This window comes from Lutzomyia longipalpis, chromosome 3 (genome assembly GCF_024334085.1).
Source record: "Lutzomyia longipalpis isolate SR_M1_2022 chromosome 3, ASM2433408v1".
NCBI lineage: Eukaryota > Metazoa > Arthropoda > Insecta > Diptera > Psychodidae > Lutzomyia > Lutzomyia longipalpis.
The window spans coordinates 20,933,407-20,958,077 of NC_074709.1; the positions used below are offsets into that span (position 1 = coordinate 20,933,407).

General features: G+C 34.1%; 3 protein-coding genes across 6 annotated transcripts in view; 1 reads left to right on the forward strand and 2 right to left on the reverse strand.

Moving 5' to 3' along the window:
• Window positions 1-16,355, forward strand: part of LOC129792592 (BMP-binding endothelial regulator protein) — a 50,938-nt gene extending 34,583 nt beyond the window's left edge. Inside the window, exons 3-8 of the mRNA XM_055831804.1 lie at window positions 4,142-4,233; window positions 9,280-9,379; window positions 11,312-11,488; window positions 12,622-13,218; window positions 13,669-14,033; window positions 14,534-16,355. Of these exons, the coding sequence (XP_055687779.1) occupies window positions 4,142-4,233; window positions 9,280-9,379; window positions 11,312-11,488; window positions 12,622-13,218; window positions 13,669-14,033; window positions 14,534-15,151 (1,949 nt within the window). The 3' untranslated portion in view covers window positions 15,152-16,355. The remainder of the gene's footprint in view (window positions 1-4,141; window positions 4,234-9,279; window positions 9,380-11,311; window positions 11,489-12,621; window positions 13,219-13,668; window positions 14,034-14,533) is intronic.
• Window positions 1-24,671, reverse strand: part of LOC129792688 (ARL14 effector protein-like) — a 693,823-nt gene that overhangs the window by 614,862 nt on the left and 54,290 nt on the right. The window lies entirely within an intron of this gene.
• Window positions 16,700-24,671, reverse strand: part of LOC129792571 (diacylglycerol kinase 1) — a 57,704-nt gene continuing 49,732 nt past the window's right edge. For 3 of the 4 annotated variants that reach the window (XM_055831764.1, XM_055831761.1, XM_055831762.1), the window contains 7 exons: window positions 23,083-23,320; window positions 22,354-22,971; window positions 22,186-22,239; window positions 20,604-20,770; window positions 19,869-20,474; window positions 18,969-19,376; window positions 16,700-18,891 (listed from right to left, as the gene is read on the reverse strand). In XM_055831764.1, coding sequence (XP_055687739.1) covers window positions 18,784-18,891; window positions 18,969-19,376; window positions 19,869-20,474; window positions 20,604-20,770; window positions 22,186-22,239; window positions 22,354-22,971; window positions 23,083-23,320 — 2,199 coding nt within the window. In that variant the 3' untranslated portion in view covers window positions 16,700-18,783. The remainder of the gene's footprint in view (window positions 18,892-18,968; window positions 19,377-19,868; window positions 20,475-20,603; window positions 20,771-22,185; window positions 22,240-22,353; window positions 22,972-23,082; window positions 23,321-24,671) is intronic. The other variant, XM_055831763.1, reaches the window with a different exon arrangement.

Consider the following 24,671-nt stretch of genomic DNA (forward strand, 5'->3'; position numbering starts at 1 on the left):
TTTAAACCGTATGATCTTAAAAATTACTTCATCACAAATGTGAGAAATTGTAATGTTTTCTTATTCATTTTCCTCAATACAATTAATACACTTTCCCCCCCCTCCAACAATAAAACACTCATAATTCATGCACTTCATTTGGTGATCGCTTAGGAATGTCGCGCGTCAGCAAAAATTTCTCAGTCTCGTTTCACTCTTCTTTCCTCGCTCCATGCAAATTTCTTTAGCGGTCAAGTCCAATATGGTGAAATAAAAATTCAGAATTCAAAATGGCGGCATAAAATTCAAAATGGTTGACAGAAAACAAGATGGCGGGATAAAAATTTAGAATTCAAAATGGCGGGCATAAATTAAAGATGGCGGACAAAAACAAAGATGGCGCAATAAAAACAATATGGCGGACAAATCCAATATGGCGAAATATAAAAATCACAATTCAAAATGGCTGACTTAAATTCAAAATGGCGGAATAAAATTCAATATGGCGGCTAAAATTCAATATGGCGTCAAAAAATGTGTCGTCATACAAAATGGCGTACAAAAACATGACGTAATTCAAAATGGCCGACAAAATAAAATTTTCAAAATGGCGTCCACCACATTACGTCACCACAAATCACTGACCTTCCTCAAAAACAACCTCACGGCACTGACCTCGCTCAATTTCCCCTTCAAAAACCCGACCTTCCCCACTCCACTATGACGTCACTCAGCACTGACCTGCCCCAACAACACCACAACACTGACCTACCTCAAAGTGGAACTTGCTCGATACTTACTACTTATATTATTAAGAAAATACATTTAAAGAGCTAAACACCGCGATTTTATGCTGCTGTAATTTTGCACTGCAAATGCGCTCTTTTGCTCACTTGTCAAACAACCGAAGAATTTATTACCATTTAGCTGGAAAATTTCTTGGTGCTCATGTTCTTTTCTCAAATCATCACCCATCTTGGTACAAAATATGAAGTACTTCGCTGGAGATTTGTCACGATGAAATGAGATTTTGTGCTTTGCACTGCACACTGTATATAATATGGAAATCATAGTACAATTGATGTGTGAATATGCGGTATTTTTCCATGACTGATTGCGCCGGAAAATTTCCATGCTTGATGGACAAATGAGAGTCGATGTTGTGGTGCAAAAATGTAATATACAATTGAGTTCCGCGGAGGGTAATAAATTGAAATTGCATTGACGCAAAAGAATTATTGCATATACGGCGGGATGACTAAGAAAGCAAATTAAGAAGAAAATTATTTTTAGGATAATACACATTGCTATTTTGAATGATTCACGATGATAATTATAAAAATAATTTTAATTTTCAATTTTTCAATGTACTTTGAAGTGTATATATATAGAGTTTTCAAAGCTCTAATAATTAAGGAAAATGTGCTTAAAAGATTTTCTTTTTATTTATATTTGAATGATGAGGATCTTCATAATTAAGAGAGTGGTACTCACCGTTAAATTCCCACCGTTATTCTTTAAAGAATTTTAAAACAATTTCAGTAAAAACTGAGCTTTCAACATTTTTTTCAAAGTTTAAAATAAAAAGATTAGAACAAAAAGAAAAATCAATTTAATCAAAGCTAGATTGTTTTACGAAAATGCAAATAAATTAAATTTACACTTAGGATCCTACTTCAGATACCTAACGTTGAGCCTACGTGTTAGTTAACCTAGAATTTCTGAATCAATCAGAATTTTCTATGGTGCTCTGTTATATTTCTAGTACTAGAGGCGTAGTCTAGAAGGGTGATTCGATGTCTAAATTCCTATTATAAGTTTAGGAATTTTAGATTTTTTTTTAATAAGTAAAAACAAATTATTTTCATACTAAAACTTACATCAAAAATGGAATATTAAAAGATTACTTATTAGGAAATTAAATTTTTAAAATATTTGGAAATTCAAACGTAAAATATTAGAGAAAGATTATATTAATATTTAAAAGAAGTGTCAAACGTTAAAAATGCAAAAATAAGCGTTTGAAACATTACACGATGAAAAATAAGCAAATGTAGAAAAGAAACGTCGTACATTAAAACGAACAAGAAATATTAAAAAAAACAAAACAATCGTCAGACATTACTAGTTTATGTCACTCGTTAGAAGAGAAATGTCAAATATGTATTAAAACAATGTCAAGTCGTTTTTTAAATTATTTTTTAACGTTTTTTTTTTAAAGCAAAAAAAATCAAAGACATTTCTTTGAATTGACTTCTAGTTACGCCCCTCTCTAATGCTTAAACAATTGCGTTAAAATTTTCTTTTATTTCAAGAATCTTGATTTGATCATTCTTTCTTTTTGTATCTAAACGCTAGTTGCTGTATAACTTTATTTTATTATCCATCTTCATGGTAAATTTGAGCAAAAGACAACTATTCATGCAGAGTGTTGGTTTGGTAAAATGGCATCTCTTCTACATGTAAGATGGTTAAATTGAATGTGAAGTGTACACTGATTGGAAGCTGACGATGCGAATGCACACACGGGCATGGGGAACTTGCTTGTTGCGATTGTTGAATTCCACGAATGTGATGGAGACATGTTTGATTGCTTTGGCAAAAGAATTCGAAGAGACGATCAAGCGGAGAGAGAGACAGAGGTGCGGATGCTGTTTCCGCGCCGCAAAAGATCCACGAGGGCAACCAAAGAGCTGCTGTGGCTCCTGCATTGATGATGGAAGGTGCGATCGTACGCCGTGGCGGCCATCAAGGCCACATTCCGCCTTTGGTCAACAATGTAATAACTGTAATGTGTGTAATCATTTAACAAGTGCCTGTAAAATGCCATAATGGCCATAAATATGTTGAATTGGTGTATGTTATGTAGTCAAAAGTTCGCTGAGCTGCGAAAAGATGATAAATATGATGCTCTTTCGTCTCAAGGAACACACTTCCCCGATGTCTAAGAAAATACGATCGCACATTTCCAGACGCTCAGCATGAGTTCTGCGTGGTTTTTCTTTGGCAATCTGTGCATTGGAATGTGTTGTGTGTGGGTGGGTTTTTGATCACATATGCAGCTCTCGAGAAATATTTCTGCGGTCGCACATATGATCGCACCATAAGATCGTTGAGAGATTGCGCCGATCACAAGTTGATGTGCAACCTCCTTCTCACTCAATTTCAAGGGGTTAAGTGTTGCTTCATTACTAAAAGATATTAAAAATTACATTAAAAAAATCTCAAATTTTTCATTTTAACTCATATATGTATATTTTGTCATACTATATGTAGTATTCTTTTTTTTTACAAATTCAAAATATATATTTATGTGTTAGGTGGTATACCCCTTGGCGAATATGCACAGCCCATGCTATGGGTGAGTGAATAAGTGAGAAAAGAATGTTGTCCTCCCCCTCCATGGGAGACTCGTGAAAAAAATCAAGTTTTCCGTCTGTTTTGATTACCGTCTCCTCACCATTAAAATTTGTGATATTCGTGTTTTTCCTTCTCCATTACCATATCATTCCAGCATTGTGGGCAATCACTCTCTTATTTCACGCGCCAAAGCGGAAAAGAGAGGGAGAACCTGTTTGATCAATAGCGATCACCTGAAGTTCCATATAGCAAAATATCGTATCGTGAAAAATCGAAGCCAAGATCGTGTTGTGGCCACAGTGTTTTCATCTCTTTCACCTGCCCGCTGCTTCTCTTTTTTTTCCTTCCGAATGAATAATAAAATTGTCCCCGTGTTTACGATCAACTAAATTACCTTGCAAGCCACAGCGTAGAAAGAGATCAAACTGCGAAAAAAAAACACACATCGCGGAGGAATCAAAAATGAAAAACCTTCATTGTAAGAACGACAAAATATTCACCAGGCACAAAAAAGGCGGGGAGAGAGAGAAAAGAGATGAAAATAAAGAAGAGATAATGGAAGAAAAATATATATAAATATATTTGGAAATCAGGAATTCCATCAGAGCAAGAATTATCGAGTCATAAATTAAATTAATAAACATAATCGCGATAGTTTGGGAAGAAATAAATGATAATTAATTGAGATATTATTTAAAATAGATGTAGACAATAAATGACACATTTTTGGTAATTTATATTCTATATAATATTTGTTTTCTTTCTCTTTCATGCTTTTCTTCTTCCTACAAATATTGACCAGCTGGCAAACGACAACCGTGCACAAATGAAGGTGAAGAAGTTGCCGTGGATTCCATCAATAAAGACTTCTATTGTTTTAAGTGTAGATGTCAGGTGAGTTTTAATCTATATTTTTTGCAATTAATTTTTAATTTTATTTTTTTATGAAAAAAATTTTTTATGGCTGTTTCTATTCCCAACTCACTACTCAAAATCTTGTTGGACTTTTTTTTGTGCTACTCACACATAAAGTTGCTTTAAAACTTTCTAGGGAAATATTCGTTACATAATAGTTGACATTTAGGCAGTTTTCAAAAAAAAGAATACAAGCCGATGTATGCTCATTCAATTACATTGCAATACATTGTATGCAATTTATTTATCTATCAAGAAAAATGAAACCTATTATAAAACAAGAAAATTTTGCACAATATGTTGTAGATTTTTGCATGAGGCACTATTGAATGTTTCAAGTATTATGTTTGTATGTATAGCTTAAGGGTTTGATCAGTTTGATCATATTGAAAACTTTCATAAGATCAGGTTCGTATATGTCCAGAAAATCTTTTAGAACAGAAGCAAAATAGTATTATTGGAAAGTTGTTGCTATTTCTAAAAGGAGGTTATTCAGGCCTATATTGGTGTTGCATAGGGTCGAGGAAAGAGTTTTCTTATTATGTTTTTTATTAAATCTGACTGGATATTTTGTTTTTATTTTAATTAACTATTTTATTAATTATATTAATTAATTTAATTTCTTAAATTTTTTAACAAGAAAAAATTGTTATTATTTCATTAAACATTGGGCCTAATTCAGCGACCAAGAAACCCTTGAAATCTTTAAATTTTGTACTGAAATTTCAAGATTTCAAGCGAATTTCAAGGGTTTCTTGGTCGCTGAATAAGGCCCATTTCCTTTAATTTAATAAACAATCTTGAAAATAAATTTGCTTCAAGATATCTCAAGAACTACATGACCTAATAGATTTCCGAATATTTCTTTGATCAATAACATTTAGTTAAAAAAACTCTAGATTTCTTTTATTTAAATGAAATATTTTCCTTTAATATTAGAACTTTCAGAAGGACAAAAAACAATGTATTGTAGTTTCTTTTTTATAGTTACATTATTTCTTACATCCTGTACTAACTGTAAATTAGTTTATTCATTACACAAGTTAATGAATCATAAAATCTTTTTAAAAAAAATCTTCCCGCTCCAATGAGATAAAACTAAAAATACAAATTTGAAAAGAGATATTAAATGCTTTAATGATTTCCCACTGAAAGAATCTTGAGTTTTGCAAAAAAAAAAACGAAACATACATAATAAATATATCGACACAGTCAATTTAGTGCAAGTGATCTTCATCTTGAAAGGGGTTTTTTCCGCAACAGAACTCTCCATAATGATCCTCGGCTCATTTGGGTTTTGTTTAATTGATGCGTGTTTTATCCAAACAGAGCTCAAAAGAAGCATATATACATACATATGTAGTGTAGGTATACTCTTCGCCTCCTTCCACTTTCACCCAAAATTATATATGTACATCGTGAATCATTTTGCGGTTTATTCATAGAACGAAAATGAATTATTTGCGCTCTTGTGGCATGGCAGATGCCGCCATGTCTGCTGGAGTTTGGAAGATCGCACGACAGGTAATGCGTGGGTGAGTCTACGACGGCATGTCACGTATGTACATCTGGGTGGGTGGATTTAGAAAGAAAGGCGGAAGCAGTCGTTGGTGTATACGTGCGAAGTACAAGTAGAGAAGCAATGGTCGCAGTGCGCAATCGTTGAGCGCGTAAATCACGCGCAGTGAGACACGAAATTGCGGGTAAATACCGCTGAAAAAGAATCAAATAATAATTTCTTGCATATACACACCATCGGGCTTAGGAGAAGTGCTTACGTTCGTACACCAGACCACACTGAGCAATAAAGTCCGTATTCAAATTTATTTAGTGGAAAATATTGACGTCAATTTACTTCTTGCAATTCTAAAGAAAAAAAATGTGTAACACACTTTTCCTTCATTTTGGACTTTGTCGTTTTATATATTTTTTCGCTTCATGCTCAAGATTTTCATCATAAACTTCTTTTTCTGCTTGCTTAAAATATTTCTTTTTGCTTGAGAGACCTTTCATCCCCGGAAAACAATTAAAGAATATTTACGATTTTGCAAAAAGGAAGAATTTCCACCCAAGCGGAAAATGCAGTGACTTTGCGAAGCACAAGAGTGGGGGAAATTATTAAAGCATGATCACATATCAATTAGTGGTTGGCTTTTAGCCAGAATTGAAGGGGACAAATAAATTGGCCATGTGGAAGATTAAAAAAAACTTTTTGTACTGTAATAAATTTGGAATAATTTGGAAATCAGCTGCTGAATCCAGGGCAAAAACTATACGTAGAAAATATACATACAGGTATACTTTCTATGCACATGTGAGCTTTTAAAAGCTTCCAGGAGCTTCTCTTAGTGTTCATTACATAAAATGAGAAGTATTCGATTAAATTTTAGAATAATCGAGAAAAAATCGATTTCTTTTAAATCCAAGATCTAAAAACTTTTCTTACAAGATTTCAATTTTGCTTTAAAACTTTGAGCATTTAATTTCATTTTAGAATTATACGGTGTAAAATGAAAAAAGCACCTAATGAAATAAAATAAAATAAATAAATAATTTCATTTTAAATTAAATAACAATTTCTCTCGTATAAGACCTGTAAAACCTGACAAGAACGTATATGTGTACAAATAAATCTCAGCTTAATTTATAATTTCAGTGAAGAAACGTCTCCGCCTTTTACTAATGATCACACGAAAATTTATTCAATGTACAATTTGGCCGAAAGAACAATTTTAATATTGGGGAGGTCAGTCACCCCGGTTGGTTGTGAATAAAAAAAATCCACAAATATTTGACTCTTTCGCGCAGTCATAAAAGAAGAGGCCAAATGTAATTGCTTTGATATTTAATTAATTCGTATACACTCTACCCACAGGAGCGAGATGGTGGGATTGTTTTAAAGGAAAATTTTTGATGGATCTTTATATGTGAATGAAGCTTTTTTTGCCTCTTTTGTAAATATAGTAATATTTTCTTGTATGTAGAGCATACAAACCGATGTTCCCTCCGCACTTCTTGTGGCTGACTTGGTGGGAATAGGAGAGCAAAAAAATGACCGGACGTGTGCCACACGATATCATTTTTCTGTAATTATTTCCACAATGTACATTTTTTCGCGTGTTTACATTCATATTAGTCTTCCTTCTTCACTTTACCAAGACTCTGTGCAAATTCAATTAGAGACACAGCCTCGCGGGGAGCTGCAAGGAGGCGTAAGTTGATAATTTTTTTTTTGTATTTTGAACTACATATTATTCTTTTTGCACACAGAAGGAAAATACAACGAAATAAAAATATATACAAATAAGTTACAAATAAGAGCAAAAAAAATTCCTAAAAATTCCCGGAAATTAAGAAATTGATAATAGATTTTTTTCCATCGCACAACTAGAGAGATTGTGAAACTTTGTCAACCATAAAAGCATAAGAGATCATCAGGGAAGGCGTGAAAAAAGTACGAAGATCACGGACTGATCTTCTATTTGTCCGTCAATTGGGTGTTAAGCAATTATCGACTTTATTGCCTTTTTGATTTGCCAAAATTGCGATTGTCACTCTGACCTTTCCCATTTGCCTTAATCGCATTGTAAGTGAAAAGTGTCAGAAAAGCACTAAAAGAAGCATTTTTAATGCTCTCAAATTGGGAGTTTTTGTTGAGATAAAAACTTTTTACTTGATTTTATATTTAAAAGAAAATTAAATGAGTTTTTATGTTTCTTTTTGAATAATTTTTTAAAATTTTTTTTAAGGAATTAAAAGATATCTTTCTTTTTAAAGGAAAATATTCATTTTTTCCTTGGTCGTTTTTTCCGAAAGCTTTAGTAATTATTCTAATTTAATTCGGATTTATTTTTATTAGATAATGGGTCGTACTTATTCAGCGACCAAGAAATCCTAGAAAAAGGAATTTCTTTTGAAACTTCAACGATTTGAATCAAATTACATTTCAATATTTATATACACTGCTTAAATAATTGATTGATACTTTCAATATTGATGTTTTACGGTGAATAATTCGACTGTTGTAAATCGAGTATATCTCGAAAGTGTTTCGATTTTCTTCCCAAATAGAATAGTTTTCGATTTTTAACCTCTGAGTTAAAGTCTAAAATTAGATCATCAAAATAGGATTAAATACTCGGGGATCATATTGAATAATAGATTAGATATTCAATAAAAATTGATAATTAATAATTTTTCGCTAGAAAACTTAACGTCAATACTAATGGGTTAATTAGTTGTCTCAGGAGAAGTTTGTTTACTTCTCAAACATTTTTACACATTAAAAATATTCGTACAAAAAATGAGGAGCAAAAAGAATATTCTTAGAAATCAATTTGAATTTCTCAGTAAAATAGCACCTCTTCGTGGAATTCCTTCCTCCTCCAGGGGTAGACACGTGCGTTATAAAATGGTGCGCAAGATGAAGAAATGCGCGCGCGGAAAGAAGGCTAAGAGAGCAATTCAAATTAACCTGCTGAGTGTTTTTTTCTTTCGAGTACTGCAATAAAAGAAGAGGCGGAGAATTAAAGGTCCGTGTCTCTGACAATAAAATGATTTGTGTTGCGCAGAGCGTTTCCTTTTACATCTTTGGCGCACAACCGCCTCAAATTTAAGAATTTTTGTTTTTTTTTATAATTCTTTCTCACACGATGTGGATTTCATAATGATCTCTGCAATATTAGAGAAAAATGATCTCGGGTGGTGTCAATAAATGAATTTGAAGCACATTGTGCCGCCACGGCAGAATAAACAAACAAATGTGTGTTCCCATAATCAACATTTGTACATTGTGGACAGAGAGACATCTGGGATGGTAAAGTGATCCTTTTGCTGAATTTATTTTCTTTCAAATTCACACACCAGACTGCGGGTCTGGGAATGGAAACAGCTCTCCTTTGCAAGTTTTTAATTGTAATCTCACATTTCATCCGTGATTTTCCACTTGTTTTGGAAGTATGCTCTTTGATTTTTTTTTTAATATGTATACTAATTTGCATTTTCTCACTTGCACTTTCCACACAGAATGGCTTCGTGGAGTGCGACCCGGAGCAATGCCCTTCCGTTGATGACTGCTACATGCTTGTGAAGAAACCAGCCGGAGTCTGCTGTGAAAAGTGCAAAGGTAAGATTTTTTTTCCTTTCTGCTTCTCATAGAAATAAGAAGTGCAATGAAATGCCAAATGGTTGAAGGAGAGTGTGGGGAAAGCTCCTCGTGGATGTGGTGTCTCACTCCTTCTCCCGGTCGCGAAGGAAGAATGCAAGAAGTATCAACAATCTCTGTAATGGAACAATAAGAAGCAAAAACAGAAAAATGAGAACGTGGTGTGGAATTTCGCTTGTTGTTTAATTGTTTCTCAATTGTTTTCCTCTCGCCAATCTCCAATTGCCATGTTTTTTTTTTTCATATGATCGTCATGAGGACGCGATGGTAGATTATATGTACAAAATGCCTTTTCTGCTGACCATGATAAAAATATATTATACAACATTTACTATGAGAACTATCGGGCATTTCACGAGAATTCATTTGCACCATAGAGTGCTCAAAATTGCAAACAATAGGTTCTTGAACTCTCCAACCCTTTATGCATTAAACCAAAATATTATGAAGATAAGCTCTTTTGATATTAATATTAGAAAGCATTTTTTTTTCATATAGAATCTTCCGTGTGGGTGGTATGAGTTCTGGGAAGTAATTTAGCTGCAAGAGTTCAATGTTTTTAATTCTCGAAAAGAAATTAAAGTAAACGATTATTTCTGGGGATATTTATTTCAAAATAAGTGGACGCTTGTAGTCGGTAGAGAAGAATAAAAAGAAAAGCTTATTTTGAGATTTTCTCGAATTTCTTCTTTACTAAGAGATGTGGTCAATTCAAGAAAAAAATGACCAAAGCGTTATAAGTTTAATTGATAATACTTTTGCAAAGGAAAGTTCTAAAAAAGAAATTACGTTGTTGATAATTTCGAGGTAAAGATGTTTTTCTCTATAATTTCTTAGAATTGTTTTACACAGAATATTGAAAAACTTGCAGAATCTCTTTGTTTAAAAAACAATATTGTTCCTAATGAATTTATGTGCGAATTCATTGAAGTTGTATAAAAAAAAATGAAGATAAAAGACATTTCAATCTTGTGATTCACCATAACTTTCTATAACATTGTTTAAAAAAGTCTCTATATTCAAAGGATTTTATGATAATGCTCTAAAAGCAGATTTTTTCCAAGAATGCATTCATTAAACAAATAACTAACTTTCAAGGAAGCATGTCTGGTACATTTAATTATCCGAATTAATTAAGAATGAGATCACCTGAATTCTGGATATTTTTTTTTAAATAAAATTCTGACTAAAATTAGTAGTAATGAAAAATTAATTTAAAATGAAAAGAAAAATCTCACTTTTGTGTTTTTTTTTCTTCCGTTAGGATTCAAACCGTAAAACATGTGTGTAGTTGATGTTTCAGTAGTATTTCTCATATTTAAACAGAAACCGTTGACCCGTCTTGAGCCTCTTATACATATTCTTTGGAAATTGGGGGAAAATTCACTTGAAAAAAAGATTTTTAATGATTCTCTGGCGTTGCATTTTCTTGCATATTTTCCGTGGATAATTTTGTAAATGTGGGATGAAATGAAAATGCACATAAATGATGCCAATCTCAAGAGGGAGAATATTTATTTACCAAGTTTTCTTAATTGGCTCCACGGTATGCGAATGAGGAGGAAGGAGACAATGCACAATCAATGCAGAGGCATCTCCCCACTATACAGATGCTTCTGTGAAGAGAAAAATCTCTTTGCTTTGACGGTATATAGAGGCAGAAAGAGAGAGAGAGAAAGCCAAGTCAGGATAGTCGCACACAATTTAGCCGATGGCGGCGACTCTGGGACTTCTCTGTGTGATCATTATAGATCGCAAGGCGCCAATTTGAGATTCTGGATTGAGATATGGAATTAATTTATTAGTGTGTAACATAAGGCGATGCTGCGTCCCAAATGCATCACAACACAAAGTATTAATTTTTGCCACTTTTTTCTCTTTCTCCATCCACAGAGTGCTTCTATCGCGGGAAAACATATGCTAGTGGTGCAGAATGGTCAGATCCGGAAGATCCATGCTCCAGTTTCAAATGCATGGCGGGCGTTGTGACGGAATCCAATATCCAATGCTACACACCGTGTTCTGATCCACTTCCACCGAAACCCGGACAATGCTGTCCAACGTGCATTGGTAAGGAAAATTCAAACAATATTGGTGGGAAAATAATTAAATTTTTTTTATCTTTATTTTTTTGGATATTTTCGGAGTTTTATTATTAGGTCGTTAATCATTCTAGATATTTAAAAAAAATCCAGATAGGATATAGATAGGAGCTAAAAATCTTAAGAAAAGCTACGAGTTAGAAAACATAGTTTAGATCACAAGATCGCACAGTTTTTCTCTGAGATCGCAAAATTGTTTTAAGATCGCAAAAAGTTATTTTATAAAGTTATTTGTGCATGAAAATTGAGCGTTTTCACATTGATGCTTTTTTTTTGCCTTTCCAAGGGATGTTTTCTGCTGAAAATTTGGATATTTCTTTTGGCGAATCATCCGAAGATTCAAATAATTTCACATTTTCTCTATAGAATTTTTATGTTCGAAAATTCCCTTAAAAATCTTAGAAAATTCTTTAGAGTCGTTTTCAATCCAAATCAAATTAAAATTGAATCATTCTAAATTAATTCATTAAATGCCAATAGCAATTGGATTGGTTTATTTTATGGTTGACCTCAAGTTGATCCACTTAAAAATGATGGCATTTGGAGCCACGGAAAAATACCAACATTTGCGATCTTGATCTATTTGACAAAACAATAGTGCCAATGTTTCAACTTCAAGGAAAAAAAGTTTGAACTGGAGACAGCTTTTCTTGCCCTCCCACTGCTGCCTCCACTAGAAATGGTTTAAAATTATACATTTTCCAGATTCTATTTTTAGAAGATCGCGCGATGTGCGAAATTAATTTGCAATGCTGAAATTAAATTCTTAAACTCATTAAACGATCAATGAGTGTATTTTGTAGCCAACAAAAAAAATCATTAATTTCTCCTCCCAAGAAACATTAGTGTAGAAAAATAAATTTATTATGTTGAGCTGCTCCAATTTTCCTGAGAACACTGTTTTCCGGATGATGCGATGTTTAGAGCACGAGCGGTGCTCATTGGGGGAATTTGCGTGGAGGGAGTGTAAAAAAGAAAATTTAATGGGTTGCGCTCGTTTGAAGAATTCTCATGAAGTTTTTTTTTCTTCTTGTTCATCTTCTTATTAATGATATCACGAGATCTGACGCAAATGGTCTTTTTTCATTTTTTTTTGTGTAGGATGCACACTGAATGGACAACGTGTGGATGAAGGCAGGGAGGTGACCCTACGGGAGGATCCATGCCTCAAATGCCAATGCAATGGGAAGCGATTGACGTGCATGAAGAAGGCATGTCCGGTGCTTCAGTGTCCTGTCTCGAAGCAGGTGAAATTGCCAGGGGAATGTTGTCCACGGTGCACGGAACGCCGTGAGATTCGACAATTCCCTGGCAAGTGCATCCTCGGGAAGGGCTTCCATACGGACAAGAAGAAATTCGAAGCAGACCCCTGCTCACCGTGCATCTGTACAAATGGCACAAGTATCTGTCGTAGGACAACGTGTCCCGTGTTGGAGTGCCCACCTGAGATGCAATACCAGGAGCCAGATAGCTGTTGCCCAACATGCCCACCACCAACCATGGAGCTGCATTCAGTCTGTACGCACAACGGCACCGTCTATCAGGATGGCGATACATGGGACCTCAACCCCTGTGCTGCTTGTCGGTGTCACCATGGAACGGCTCGTTGTACGCAAACCAAATGTCCCGAAGTGAAGTGTCGACCAAACCAAACACTCGTAACACCACCTGGGCAATGCTGTGCTAAATGTGAAGATAGTAAGTAGCCCTGATTGTTATAGGATTATTAATTCTGATGCGGAAACTCCAGGGAATCCGTAAAACTTTGAATCGGTTGAGAAAGTCGAATGATTGAATTGAGATCAAACATTCAAGAATCACAGGAATGTAGCCAAAGAGAGTATTTAGGTGTCGAAACATCCCATAAAAGTTCAGGAAGTTCAGATTTTTCTTTAGAAGTTGAAAGAAATTATATTCATGCTCAAAACTTTATTGAAAAATTGTAAAATAAATTCAAAAGTGACAGAAAAAAGTCAAACGTTAAGAAATTCCGCAAACGTTAGAAGAAACAGCAAACATTGAAACTCGCGTAAAATGTAATAAAATATCGATCAAACGTTAAAAAAATCGTTAGACATTAAAAATTCATTTTTAACGTCGTTAAAATTTGAGAAAAAATCTAATAACTTTTTTTCATCTTCTTTGCAGCTGCTGGAATTTGTACTGTCTTCGGTGATCCCCACTACAAGACGTTCGACGGGAAGTTCTTCAGCTTCCAGGGTTCGTGCAAATACCAACTGACATCCGACTGTACAGATCACACATTTTCCATCCGAGTAACTAATGATGCCCGCAGCACAAAGGCCTCATCGTGGACGAAGACTGTGACACTGAAAATGGGTGAGACGAAGGTTAATTTAGGGCAGAAGATGCGGGTCAAAGTCAATGGGACACGTGTCTTGCCGCCCTATGATCTTCAAGGGATTCTCAGTGTCAACATGACGGAAGATGGGGTTGTTGTGGATACAGCACTTGGGATTCGTTTGCTCTGGGACGGCGCCAATTTCCTTCAGGTTTGTTTTTCTTTTCTTGATCTATAGCTTATTTTTATGAATTTTCCGATTTTCCATTAGTTCCGTTGGACCTATAATATTTCTAAAGAGTTATTTCTCAATTTATCTGTTGAAAATACTTTCCAGAGCTTTCGGATTAGGAAAATCTTCTTCAGTTGTTTCATGTTTTTGATCAAATTTTTTTAAAGTAATTTGTTAGAGTAAATTATTATTCAAATGAGAATTAAAGCTTTTGAAAAAGTCTTTTCTTTTTTTTCCTATCTTACAAAAAATAACAATATGACAAAAATTAATAATTTAAACATTTCTAGATTAATTAAGAGAAAACTTAAACCTTTCAGAGCTTTCGGTTCCGAAAATACCGAAGGTAGAGAAATAACACAAATTTGCTAAAAAAAAAAGCTTTCTCAACAGAAAAATATTCTCTTAAATATTTTCAATTGAAGATTTTCCTTACAATAATTAATCTAAATGGAAACTTTCTTATCTGAACATAATAGGTTCAAGCGGCTGTTAAGTACAAAGATCGCCTCTGTGGACTCTGTGGGAACTACAATGGTATCTCACGCGATGACCTAATGACACGACGGGGTGACAATATGAGCCTCGAGCAGGTGTGGCGCTTTGCCAATTCGTGGCGTGTGGGTGGCCGCAAGGCGTGCGGCCGGCGGCGGGAGACACCGAGCCGCCAGCGTGGGGTGTGCCGGAGTCGAAGGCGATGGGGTGTGTGTAAGCCCCTGAAGGACAGTGCGGTGTTCGGCAGCTGCGGCAGCCACGTCAATCCGTCCAACTACTTCGAGTCCTGCCGGAAGGATATGTGCGAATGCCCCACGGAGCTGTGCTACTGCGACAGCTTTGCGGCGTACGCACACGAATGCAGCCGCCTCGGTGTGGAGTTGCCCAATTGGCGGCAGGAGACAAAATGCACGCGTGCCAATATCCGCAGTGCCAATGCCAAATCACTACCACCGCAGCAATTAGAGCTCATCCAAAGACACAAGAAGCGCACAAAAAAGCCCCACGTGAGTCGGGTGGATGAACTGCGCAAGCATATTCCCAAAGCTGTTCTCACGCATCAGCACAAACCGGCGGATAGGACGCCACCGCCGTTGCACTGAAGCCACCGCCGGGTCGTGCGATCTCACGTGGATTTATGGGCCTCCTTAAGTGTCCGCCGCGGTGGGAGCGATCCATGAATCGGACCAAAAATTTCACCCTCTTAAATTTTAAGTTTATTTTGAAAGAAAAAAATCTTTTTTTTAACTGAAAGAGATGTTCTCTATTAGCTCATTCTTTCTCTCAAAAAAAAAAAAGAAATCACTTCAAGGTCTTTAAGAAAAACAAAAATACATCACTGCAATTTTATTTTTGGTTTTATCTTTTCAAAAAAAAATCAGCTCACAAAAATCCTTTAGATTCTTAAAGCACACAAAAAAATCAGAATTTGCAAAAAAAAAAGACGAAAGAAATGAGCAACTTACCCAAAACGTCGTAATAACTTTAAAAAAAAACAAAACTATTTTAAGCACATTGTGAAAATAAATTAGGATATATTTATTTAAAAAAAAAGTAAAAACAAAAAAGAGGATACAAAATGCAGACTTATGTGTTACTTAATTTATACGAAAGATAAATTAAAAAATGAATGTGAAAATTTTAAATAGCATTAAAAAATATAAAATAAATAAAAAACAAAATATACAGAAAAGTATTCAAAGAAATTTTTTAGGAAATAGGAAATGCATGTAGTTTGTAGAAATATCCTAAAACAAGAAAAAAAAAGCTTTTTAATTTAAAAAAAAAAGCTAAGATTCTCACAAAACAGCAAGATTTTTTAATTTAATATTTAAATTAAAATATTTTTCTCTTCATTGAACATTTTTTCTACGCTTTCCACAAAAACAAAGTCTTTCGCGAGAGAAAGAAAGAATAAGCGGATTTTTGAGTAAGGAATATTTAATAACTCTGCAATATTTATTTATTATTTTATCCGTTATTTTATAGTTTTGTAATTTTTTCTACAATTCAAAAATATAAAAAAAATCAATTTCGTTAAAGAAAAATTCTTTATAAAGACTCTCTGGTATAAAAAATAGTCTAAAAAAATCAAAAAACAATTTTAAAAAATATTTTTTAAAAATTTATTTTTCTTTGTAAGAATTTCTTACCAAAATCCGTTGCTACATTAAAAAAAATAATCGTTGTAATACATCCACATTAAAAAGGAAAAAAAATGAAGTGTTTGAAAATGTTGTAGAACAAGCTATTTATAAAATAATGGTTATTTAGGAAAAAAATAAATAAATAAATATACGTGATCGATGAAGAATTTTAAATCAAAATTAACTTAAACACAGAATTTATGCAGAAGACAAAAAATTTCGAAGAAGTAGACTTGGCAATTAAAAATGACAATGAAATTTGATAAAGAAAAAAAAGTTCATGCGAATATTCATAGAATAAGAAAAATTAACTGCAAAAAAATCCAATAAATTGTAAGAAAAAAAAGGAACTGGAAAAGCATTTTTTGCTTTTTTTTCATAAATGTTAAAATTTTATTTATTCATCATGTGATTCCTTTCTTTCTTTCCAAACATCTGACAACATCATAAAAGAAAATCATCAGAGCGCTGAAAAAAGAAATGCAAAAAAATGTAGGAAAAGAATTTAATGTAAACTTTTCTATTTATTTTATTATTTAAATAAAATTATTTTACTATAAGTTTCTCACTTGTAATATCATTTTATATTCTTCTCTCTTTTTTTCTTCCTATTTATCAATGAGAATTTCAACATATTTTTCTTCTCACATCGCCATTGTAATTTTTTTTATTACGTGTATTCACCGAAAAGCTTTTTTTTATACAACTTTCAGTGTATAGTTTTTTTTCTCTGTAGAAATTAAATTTAAGAAAGAAGGAAACGAAAATATTTATAAATTATATTACATTATTTTTGTCATTCACAAATTGTATATTTTTGTCTAATGTCACATGCATCTCTTTTTTTTTACAAAAAAAATGTCCAAAAGATATAGAAAAAATTAGGAAAAAAATACAGAAAATAAATCTTAAAAACTGTTGCTTGAAATGTTTTTTTTTTTTAAATTCTAATTTTGGGATCAATATCTTCTCTGGTTTTTAGGTTTCATTTTTGCAGGTGGATATGTTACTCCTCTGAGGATTTTTCAAATTAAAAAATAAACTTTTTTTTGTAAATATGTTCTACATATTTTGATTTATCTGGGCAATTGAAATAAAAATGAATTGATAATGAAGCATTTAAATAAATCAACACGTCGCTGGATTTTCATCGACCAATTTATGCTCAACTGCTTGCTATTATTTTTGTTTTATAATTAAGCTTGATTTTTTCCGGGAAAGAAAATACATGTTTTTGCTTATTTAAAAGCAAAATTGATTTTTTTAAATTTTGTTTTGAGTTAAAGCTCCTGTTAAAGTTTTCTTTTTTTTAGTCCTAAAAATTGGTTCATTTTCATTATTCTGATATGGTTTTTGTTAATATTATGAAAATCTTCTGTATACTAACTTGTATGCGATGGGGTATATTCGTAAGTATGTTTCAACTACATAGTCCGAATGAGAATAAATTTCTAAAAATTGCTGCGTGGCTACTTTAAAGCTTTTCTCCATTTTCTTTTAAAGTTTTCTGACCTAAAAGATTTCTTTTTCACTGAAATTAAAATTCGGAAATTGAGAAGTTTTTGTTGTTAAAATGTTGGGTGATAGAGAAGATTTGAGAAGAATTTGAAATTAATATTCCATTTAATTTTGTTAAGAGACTTGTTCTTTTTTTTAAATTTTTTTTAAAGAAATTCATACCAACAATATTTTTCTCTATCTCATTCTTTCGAGATTAGAATCTAAGACACGAAAAAAGCTATTTATTTTCCCTTTTCCTAAATATATTTTTTAAATATTTTTTCATTATTTCATAAATTCTATAACATTTTTCTTTTATTTTTTAGATTTATTTCCATTTTATATATGTATATTTTTCAATGTATTATACCTAATCGTTTCATAGAGAACATTTTTAAAATAATTTTGTCTTATATTTTCAAGAATAAATAGGACTTTTTTTTACTTAAAATACTCCATTTGTTTAGTAATACTTTTACACGTTTTTTGTCCATAAATATATTTTTTTATTTTCGGTTTACCGTCCCTCTCAATATGTTAACTGCTACTGTGGTGTTTCCCAAGCAAATACATTGTTTTTCCCAATAATATTTTGCTCTTTAGACACTAAAGAAAAAATCATTTTTTTGAAAATTAATTGTGAATAAATATTTTAGAGATTCAATTTTATTTTTCTATTTTTAGTTTAAGTTTTTTGATATTGAAACACCTTCAATAAAAGATATTTTCACAGAAATTCATCTTATTACATTTTAATGACTAGAAACACTTTCATTGTGTAATATCTATATTTTTTTAAACTCTAATTTAAATTAAAATTTAATATTCTATATTTTTAATTTTATATCTTAATAGTTTTCTATGTATGAGGAAGCTTTCAACCAGATCAACGTTTTTTTTATGTACAATTTTAACTTTTCACATTTACGCAAAAATTTGATAATTTCTGTGCAATATGATGAAGATTTAATTAATAGTTATTTCCTTAAAGATATTCAGACTAGAGATTTATATGTTTTATACTTAATAATTTTGTACAATTCTTCTAAAAACTCAAATGGAAAATTCATCCACTTTAAGTTTTCTTTCTACACAACATTCAACAGATTTGTCTTTAGGAAACTAAAGAATCCCTTGCCCTTCTCAGATCGTGGTGCCATCAGCATCGGAACTTGATTCTTGTGAGTTATCTGAATCTATTTGAATGAATTAAGAAAAGTTTAGATATTTAAAAATAATTTATTAAAAATTAGAAAAGAAAAGAGAAACTTACCCGACTTGGTCCCTGCATCCACGGTTCGCCATCAATTTGCATGGGAAATGTCTTTTTCGTGACAATCGTCACTTCACTGCATTGCGCCAGGCGACGTCCAGACGCTCGTAGTCCCGTCCTCACCTGACCCATATGCAGGCAATTTTCCAGGCCAATCACCTCAATTCGATGATCACCAATGTCCTGAATGGCCACGGAGAGATCCACAGAGTTGAAGCTACTCGTTGAGAGATCCTTGTCGGCACTTTTAAATTTTCGCGCCGACCTGAAGGGTCCATTCTTCCGTATACGCTTCTGGGATAGATGCTCACCCCATAGATTACTCCCACCGTGCGTGTAGGGAATATTGAGGAGGGCAATTCCCTGAAGATGAGGCCCATTGGCCAGGTCCAGAGATACTCCATCACACTACGAATAAAATATTCAGCTAAAGGATTGTCTAATATTGAGGAAACTCATTGATTAATTACGCAATTTTTGATCAATTATCAGTCAATCACTTTTTTGTAAGCTTAAGTGTTTTTTTTTTGGGTTTCTCTTTTCTGATATATTAAATTAAAAGCAAAATTCTCTGACATATTCATCTCTGAACCAATAAGAGTGAGAAAATATTGTACTAAATTGATTCTTTTTATTTACAACTCAAGAAATGCTCTATTTTTTACTGTATCTCTTCTCGATCAGACTTTTAATGCGCAGCACAGATTTTTTTCATTGATCAACAATTCAGCAATTATTGTCTATCAATCAGATTATTCAATAATTAATCATCTATGCAGATATATGTATGTGCATTGACTGACTATTGAGCAAATTTGTTTTTCTTTATTATATGGATATTTGAGAGATGTAAATTCAACGCTTCATATATTGAACTGTAAATAAAAAGCAGAAACTTACCACAATTTCTAAATTTTCATGAAGATTCTTGCATGAAGCTGCAAATGTCTCCGATGTTGCGTACTCAAAGTACCACAATTTATTTTTCATGCGACTATTGAATTTGTGAGGATTCTTTTCGCGTTCCAGGTGGAATTTCACGCAAATGGCCGCATCGACGCCGACGGAGAAGTAGTTGTTGATTATGTTGTAGGGTACTACAAAGTCCTGCTCTGATTGTGGCTTAAGCGGCCGCAGGGGTGCCGGTATGGAGCTCTCTTGGAGCTCTGAGGTTGTTGAGGGTCGTGCCAGCAGGAGATCCCCTTCACTGATACTCTTCACCACGCGTGAGGTGTTGGGCGTTGATAGACGATTGGTCCCACCATTGGCTGCCTCCTGTCCACTCAGCTGGGAGGCTTCGCTGTCCCGCGACGAGGAGGACGTGAACTCCATGAGTTTCTCCATTGTCGTGGACGACGAGGATGATTTCACCTTCCCACCCACCGTGGTCACTTCGGTGGTCATGGTGTTCCGGCGGATCTCCTCGTACGTCTCTATCACAGATTTTTCCACAATAATCCGCTGCGACAGCTCCACGACTCGCTGCACATTCTCCGAAAGTGTCACCTGCACACCGAGTACGCATCCATCGACAGAGTGGAAAATGAAGAGACAGAGAAAAAAAGGACATTTAATTGAGGATGTGCCTGAATGTGGGTAGCAGAGGTAAAACGCAGAGGAAATTCATCAATTGACCTGGAGTACCTTAGGCTTCGGCAATTCAGCCGGCTCCGTATTCGTCACCTGTATACTCCACCTGTCCAACATCACCGTACTCGCCCGTTCAATTTTGTCCATAAGCTTGGGGATGCTCTCACCCTCGTAGCCGCCGCCCCATCGTAAGCACCGTGCCAAATCGTTCCCTATGAAAACAGCAGACCACATTAATTTTCCCCCAAATTTTCCCGCAATGATTTCCTGTTATCTACACTTCAACAAAATCAAAATCCTCCATCTCTTTTTTTTATCGAACACCTTTTCCAATTTATGCCTGCAAATTGCACCGCCATTGCAATTAATTTTAATACATATATTTTTTATCATAAATTGCTGCAATATGCATAGCAGAGATTTTCGCATTAACGTGCTTTTTTTTAGAGGAATTTTGATAGAATTTGCATTGCAAAAAATGAGCATAAATAAGAATTAACATTTAGAGACATTTTTTTTATCAAAAGCTTTTAGAAGAAATTAAACACAATTCCGCAGAGAAAAAAAAGGATTTTTTTATTGGAAAAAAATAAAAATTTATGACTATATCACCATTTTCAATACCCTATTAGCGTGGCGAAGAGCTCCATAAAAATTGTCACATCGAATCATATCAATTTATACTACTTTCATGGCAATAAAAATGTTTTCAAAAATAAGACTTTTTGATCGATTTGGATTATTTTCATGCAGTGCGGAAGAGCTTTTCTTATTTTCCATGATTATTTCAAGCAGGAGAGCTTTATAGATTTTAGCAAAAGGTGTTTAATTAATTAATATTTATTTAGAGAAAAAATACATATTCAGATATTTCTATTTTGTTTTAAATAATTATTTAAAAATTCAGAAAATTGTATGGAACTCTAAACAATTTTCCTTCATCTTTCTTTTCTGGAACACTCAAAATTTTTTTCTTTGTTAACTTTGAGTGCATAAAAACGGTAGAAAAAAGTTTTTATTTTCCCAAATTCGGTTAAAAGAAGAATTTTTCAACTACTTGAGCGAAAATTCAAGAATTTCGGTTGAAAATTGATTTTTCTAGACATTTAGTTGGTATACCACAATCGTGGCAAACCAAGTATTTTAATATCAGACATCGTGAAAATTCCAGCAAATTACTGAGAAAGGATCGTATTCAGCGACCAAGAAATCGTTGGAATTTCAAAAATTTCTTTTGATATTTCAACAATTTCAAGGATTTCTTGGTCGTAGAAAAGGATCCATTATTCATTAAAGAAACCCACTTATGTAAGTATTGTAACAAAGTTAAACAAAAATGACTAAAAATGCGATAAAAGTGCGCAAAATATGCTAACAACGCACAAAGTGCAACCAAAAGAAGATGAAAAATCATTTAAAAATTGAAAATTCATCGCACATTATGCTGCTGTACGAGATACCAGCTGTAGTATGTATAATGCACATAGCAAAATGTTTCCATTTCAGCCAAAATGTCGAGGCAGATGCGCTCCATAAATTATCCATAATAAAGATACACACAGCTCTAGTGAATGATTGAGGAGTGATGCTGAAGGATTTTATTGATTCAATGATAGATAGCACATACCTGTCCCAAGGGGGATAACCCCTACAGCAGGTTGAACTTGTAGGTCTACGGAATCTGCAATTGAATTGGGGTAGTATATGTAATGCACATTATGTATACGTATGTTGGAATGCTTTGGCAACCGGAAGTTGGAAATGGAAATTAATTAATATGCATTTCTGTCATTACCCATTGCCTCGAGAACCCAGCCGACAGTACCATCGCCGCCACAGCAGATAACTTTGAAATTGGGTACATCCTTAAACATGGCCAGACCCTCCATGGGGCCTCCCTTGGAAAGGTCATACACCTGCCGTGGATTGAGCATGTACTGGAATTTTCGCAGAATCCTATGACCCTGTCGCCCGCCACTTTTGGGATTCACGAACACAAGGAGGGGGCATGAGGTGGGTTCACTCGTGATCTGGAAATGCGTTGGCGCCGGAGCTGGGGCCTTCCCCTTTGCTGTGGCCACATTGACGGATCGCTGGCGATCAAGGACGGCAGGACAAATAGCTGTGGGTGGAATGATGAGATTGGCAAATTCACCGAGATTGCATTCAGCTTTCACGGAAGCAGCGCATCTGTTGTGTATTGTCATGTGGCACCATCGACACGTGAGCCCTGTTATGCCGTGATAGGATTTAATGCGTTTCCGGCACTTGCTGCAGCGCCCATAGCAATTCCCCTCAGTCCAATGGTGCAATAGTGCTCCACCCCCCTTTGGTTTCTTGGACTTTACGTAGGTGTTAATGCAGGAAGCCGGAGCACGCTGGACACATCGCTCGTGGACGGTGTATTTGCAAACTGCAAAAAAGGATTGGGGTGGGGTGATTACATGATGTTGGTTGGCGAGAGGGGGTGTAAGATAAAATGGAAAAGGTGTGTCAACACGGGTGGCAAAGGGTAAACACTCACGTGTGCAGCAGAGCCCCTTCTTGCCCAGCCCCACAAGCATGTTGAGGCACAGATTGCAATAGGCCGGACGACTGAAATGCTTGAGGCGCCACACATGAATCCCATCCTCTTTGAGCGTATTGTCCACACCAAGGAGCACCAGCAAGGGGATTGTGGTGAGACCCCCACGTTGCCATTCCTCCAACGATACCGTCCCATCGGCGTCATAGTCAATTTCCGTCATCATCTCTTGTAGAATCTAAATGAAATAAAATATGAAGAGAAGTTCAACGTGGGCGCATTCATTTTTCCAAGTTTGCACGTTAGAGCCATCCACCAACGCACATGGAATGATTTCCATCATACTTTATTTAAAATTGCACCAAATTTCAGCCAAAGAGCATTTTAACAAGCTGAATGGTTGCCAAAGCCAGAATATTTGAATAAATTTTCGTAAAATTCAATTTTGGCAAAAATCGAAATAATATTTCTTCCTTTCGAAAGCGATTAAGTTGAATTATGTATTTAAGAATGGGAATTGTAAGAAAATTCAGTTTTTTATATTCTTTATGGAGGCGCCTGGTACCATTTCCTATTTTTTAAACAACAAGAATTTCTTATTCCCTTACAATGAAAATGAATTTAAGAAATTCAATAAAAAAGTTAATTTTTTTGTTTCCTTTAGGCTAGAAATCTGCAAAATAAACAAAACTTTTCTTCTTTAATCTTTAGGAAAATAGATAAAATTTTCCTTTCGTCAGGCATTTATTTGGAAACAAGGAGAAAATTAAGAAGAAATAGCTTATCTATCACACCATGTATTTATCCTTAAAAAAATTACTAATTTTTTTTGCCTGATGAATGAATGAACTGAGCCTCGAAATATCGCGATAAAATTAAAAATTAGAAGAAAATGATTCTTTTTAGCTATGATTTATATGCTATATACTATCAGAAGTTTGGAAAACTTGAGAAAACTCGTTCAAAAAGACACATTGAAAATTTTTGAATTGGTTTCGTTTAAAAAGACCTAACTTTTGAAAATAAGATAATTCTTAATTTAATTTAATTTAATTTAATTAAAACCTTTATTCTTATACTGTATTGAAATGTAAAGTTTCTCAACACAAAAACTTTTCTATCAACTTATTGAACAATCAACATGATTAACAAGAAGAAACAAAGCTTCTGATTTTAAAAGGATTCTGCAAATTCACATCAATACAACATGGCAAGTGTACTCAATAGTTCTGAATTTCAATGGGGATTTTCTATGAAGCATTTAGAGTAGGTACTCTCGATTTTCCATATTGCATTTCTAAGAATATATATTTTCCATAATGTAGACTGCTTGTTGGATTTCTCTATCCATATACAGGTCAAAATCATAAATCACGTTCAAATAATGTCCATTTTTACAACCCCCTCCCCCTCAGCTCCCCTCTGCCCCCGCATAGCCAGAAGAAAAACTACTCTCGCTCAGCCATCCAAGTTTCGAGTGCACACAGAGATGCATATATTGTAGGAGTGCAAAAATTGTGAAATTGGAATCATTGTGATATATTTCACGCTGTCAGCAGGGAAAGTATCGAAAAGAGTGTGGGTGGAGG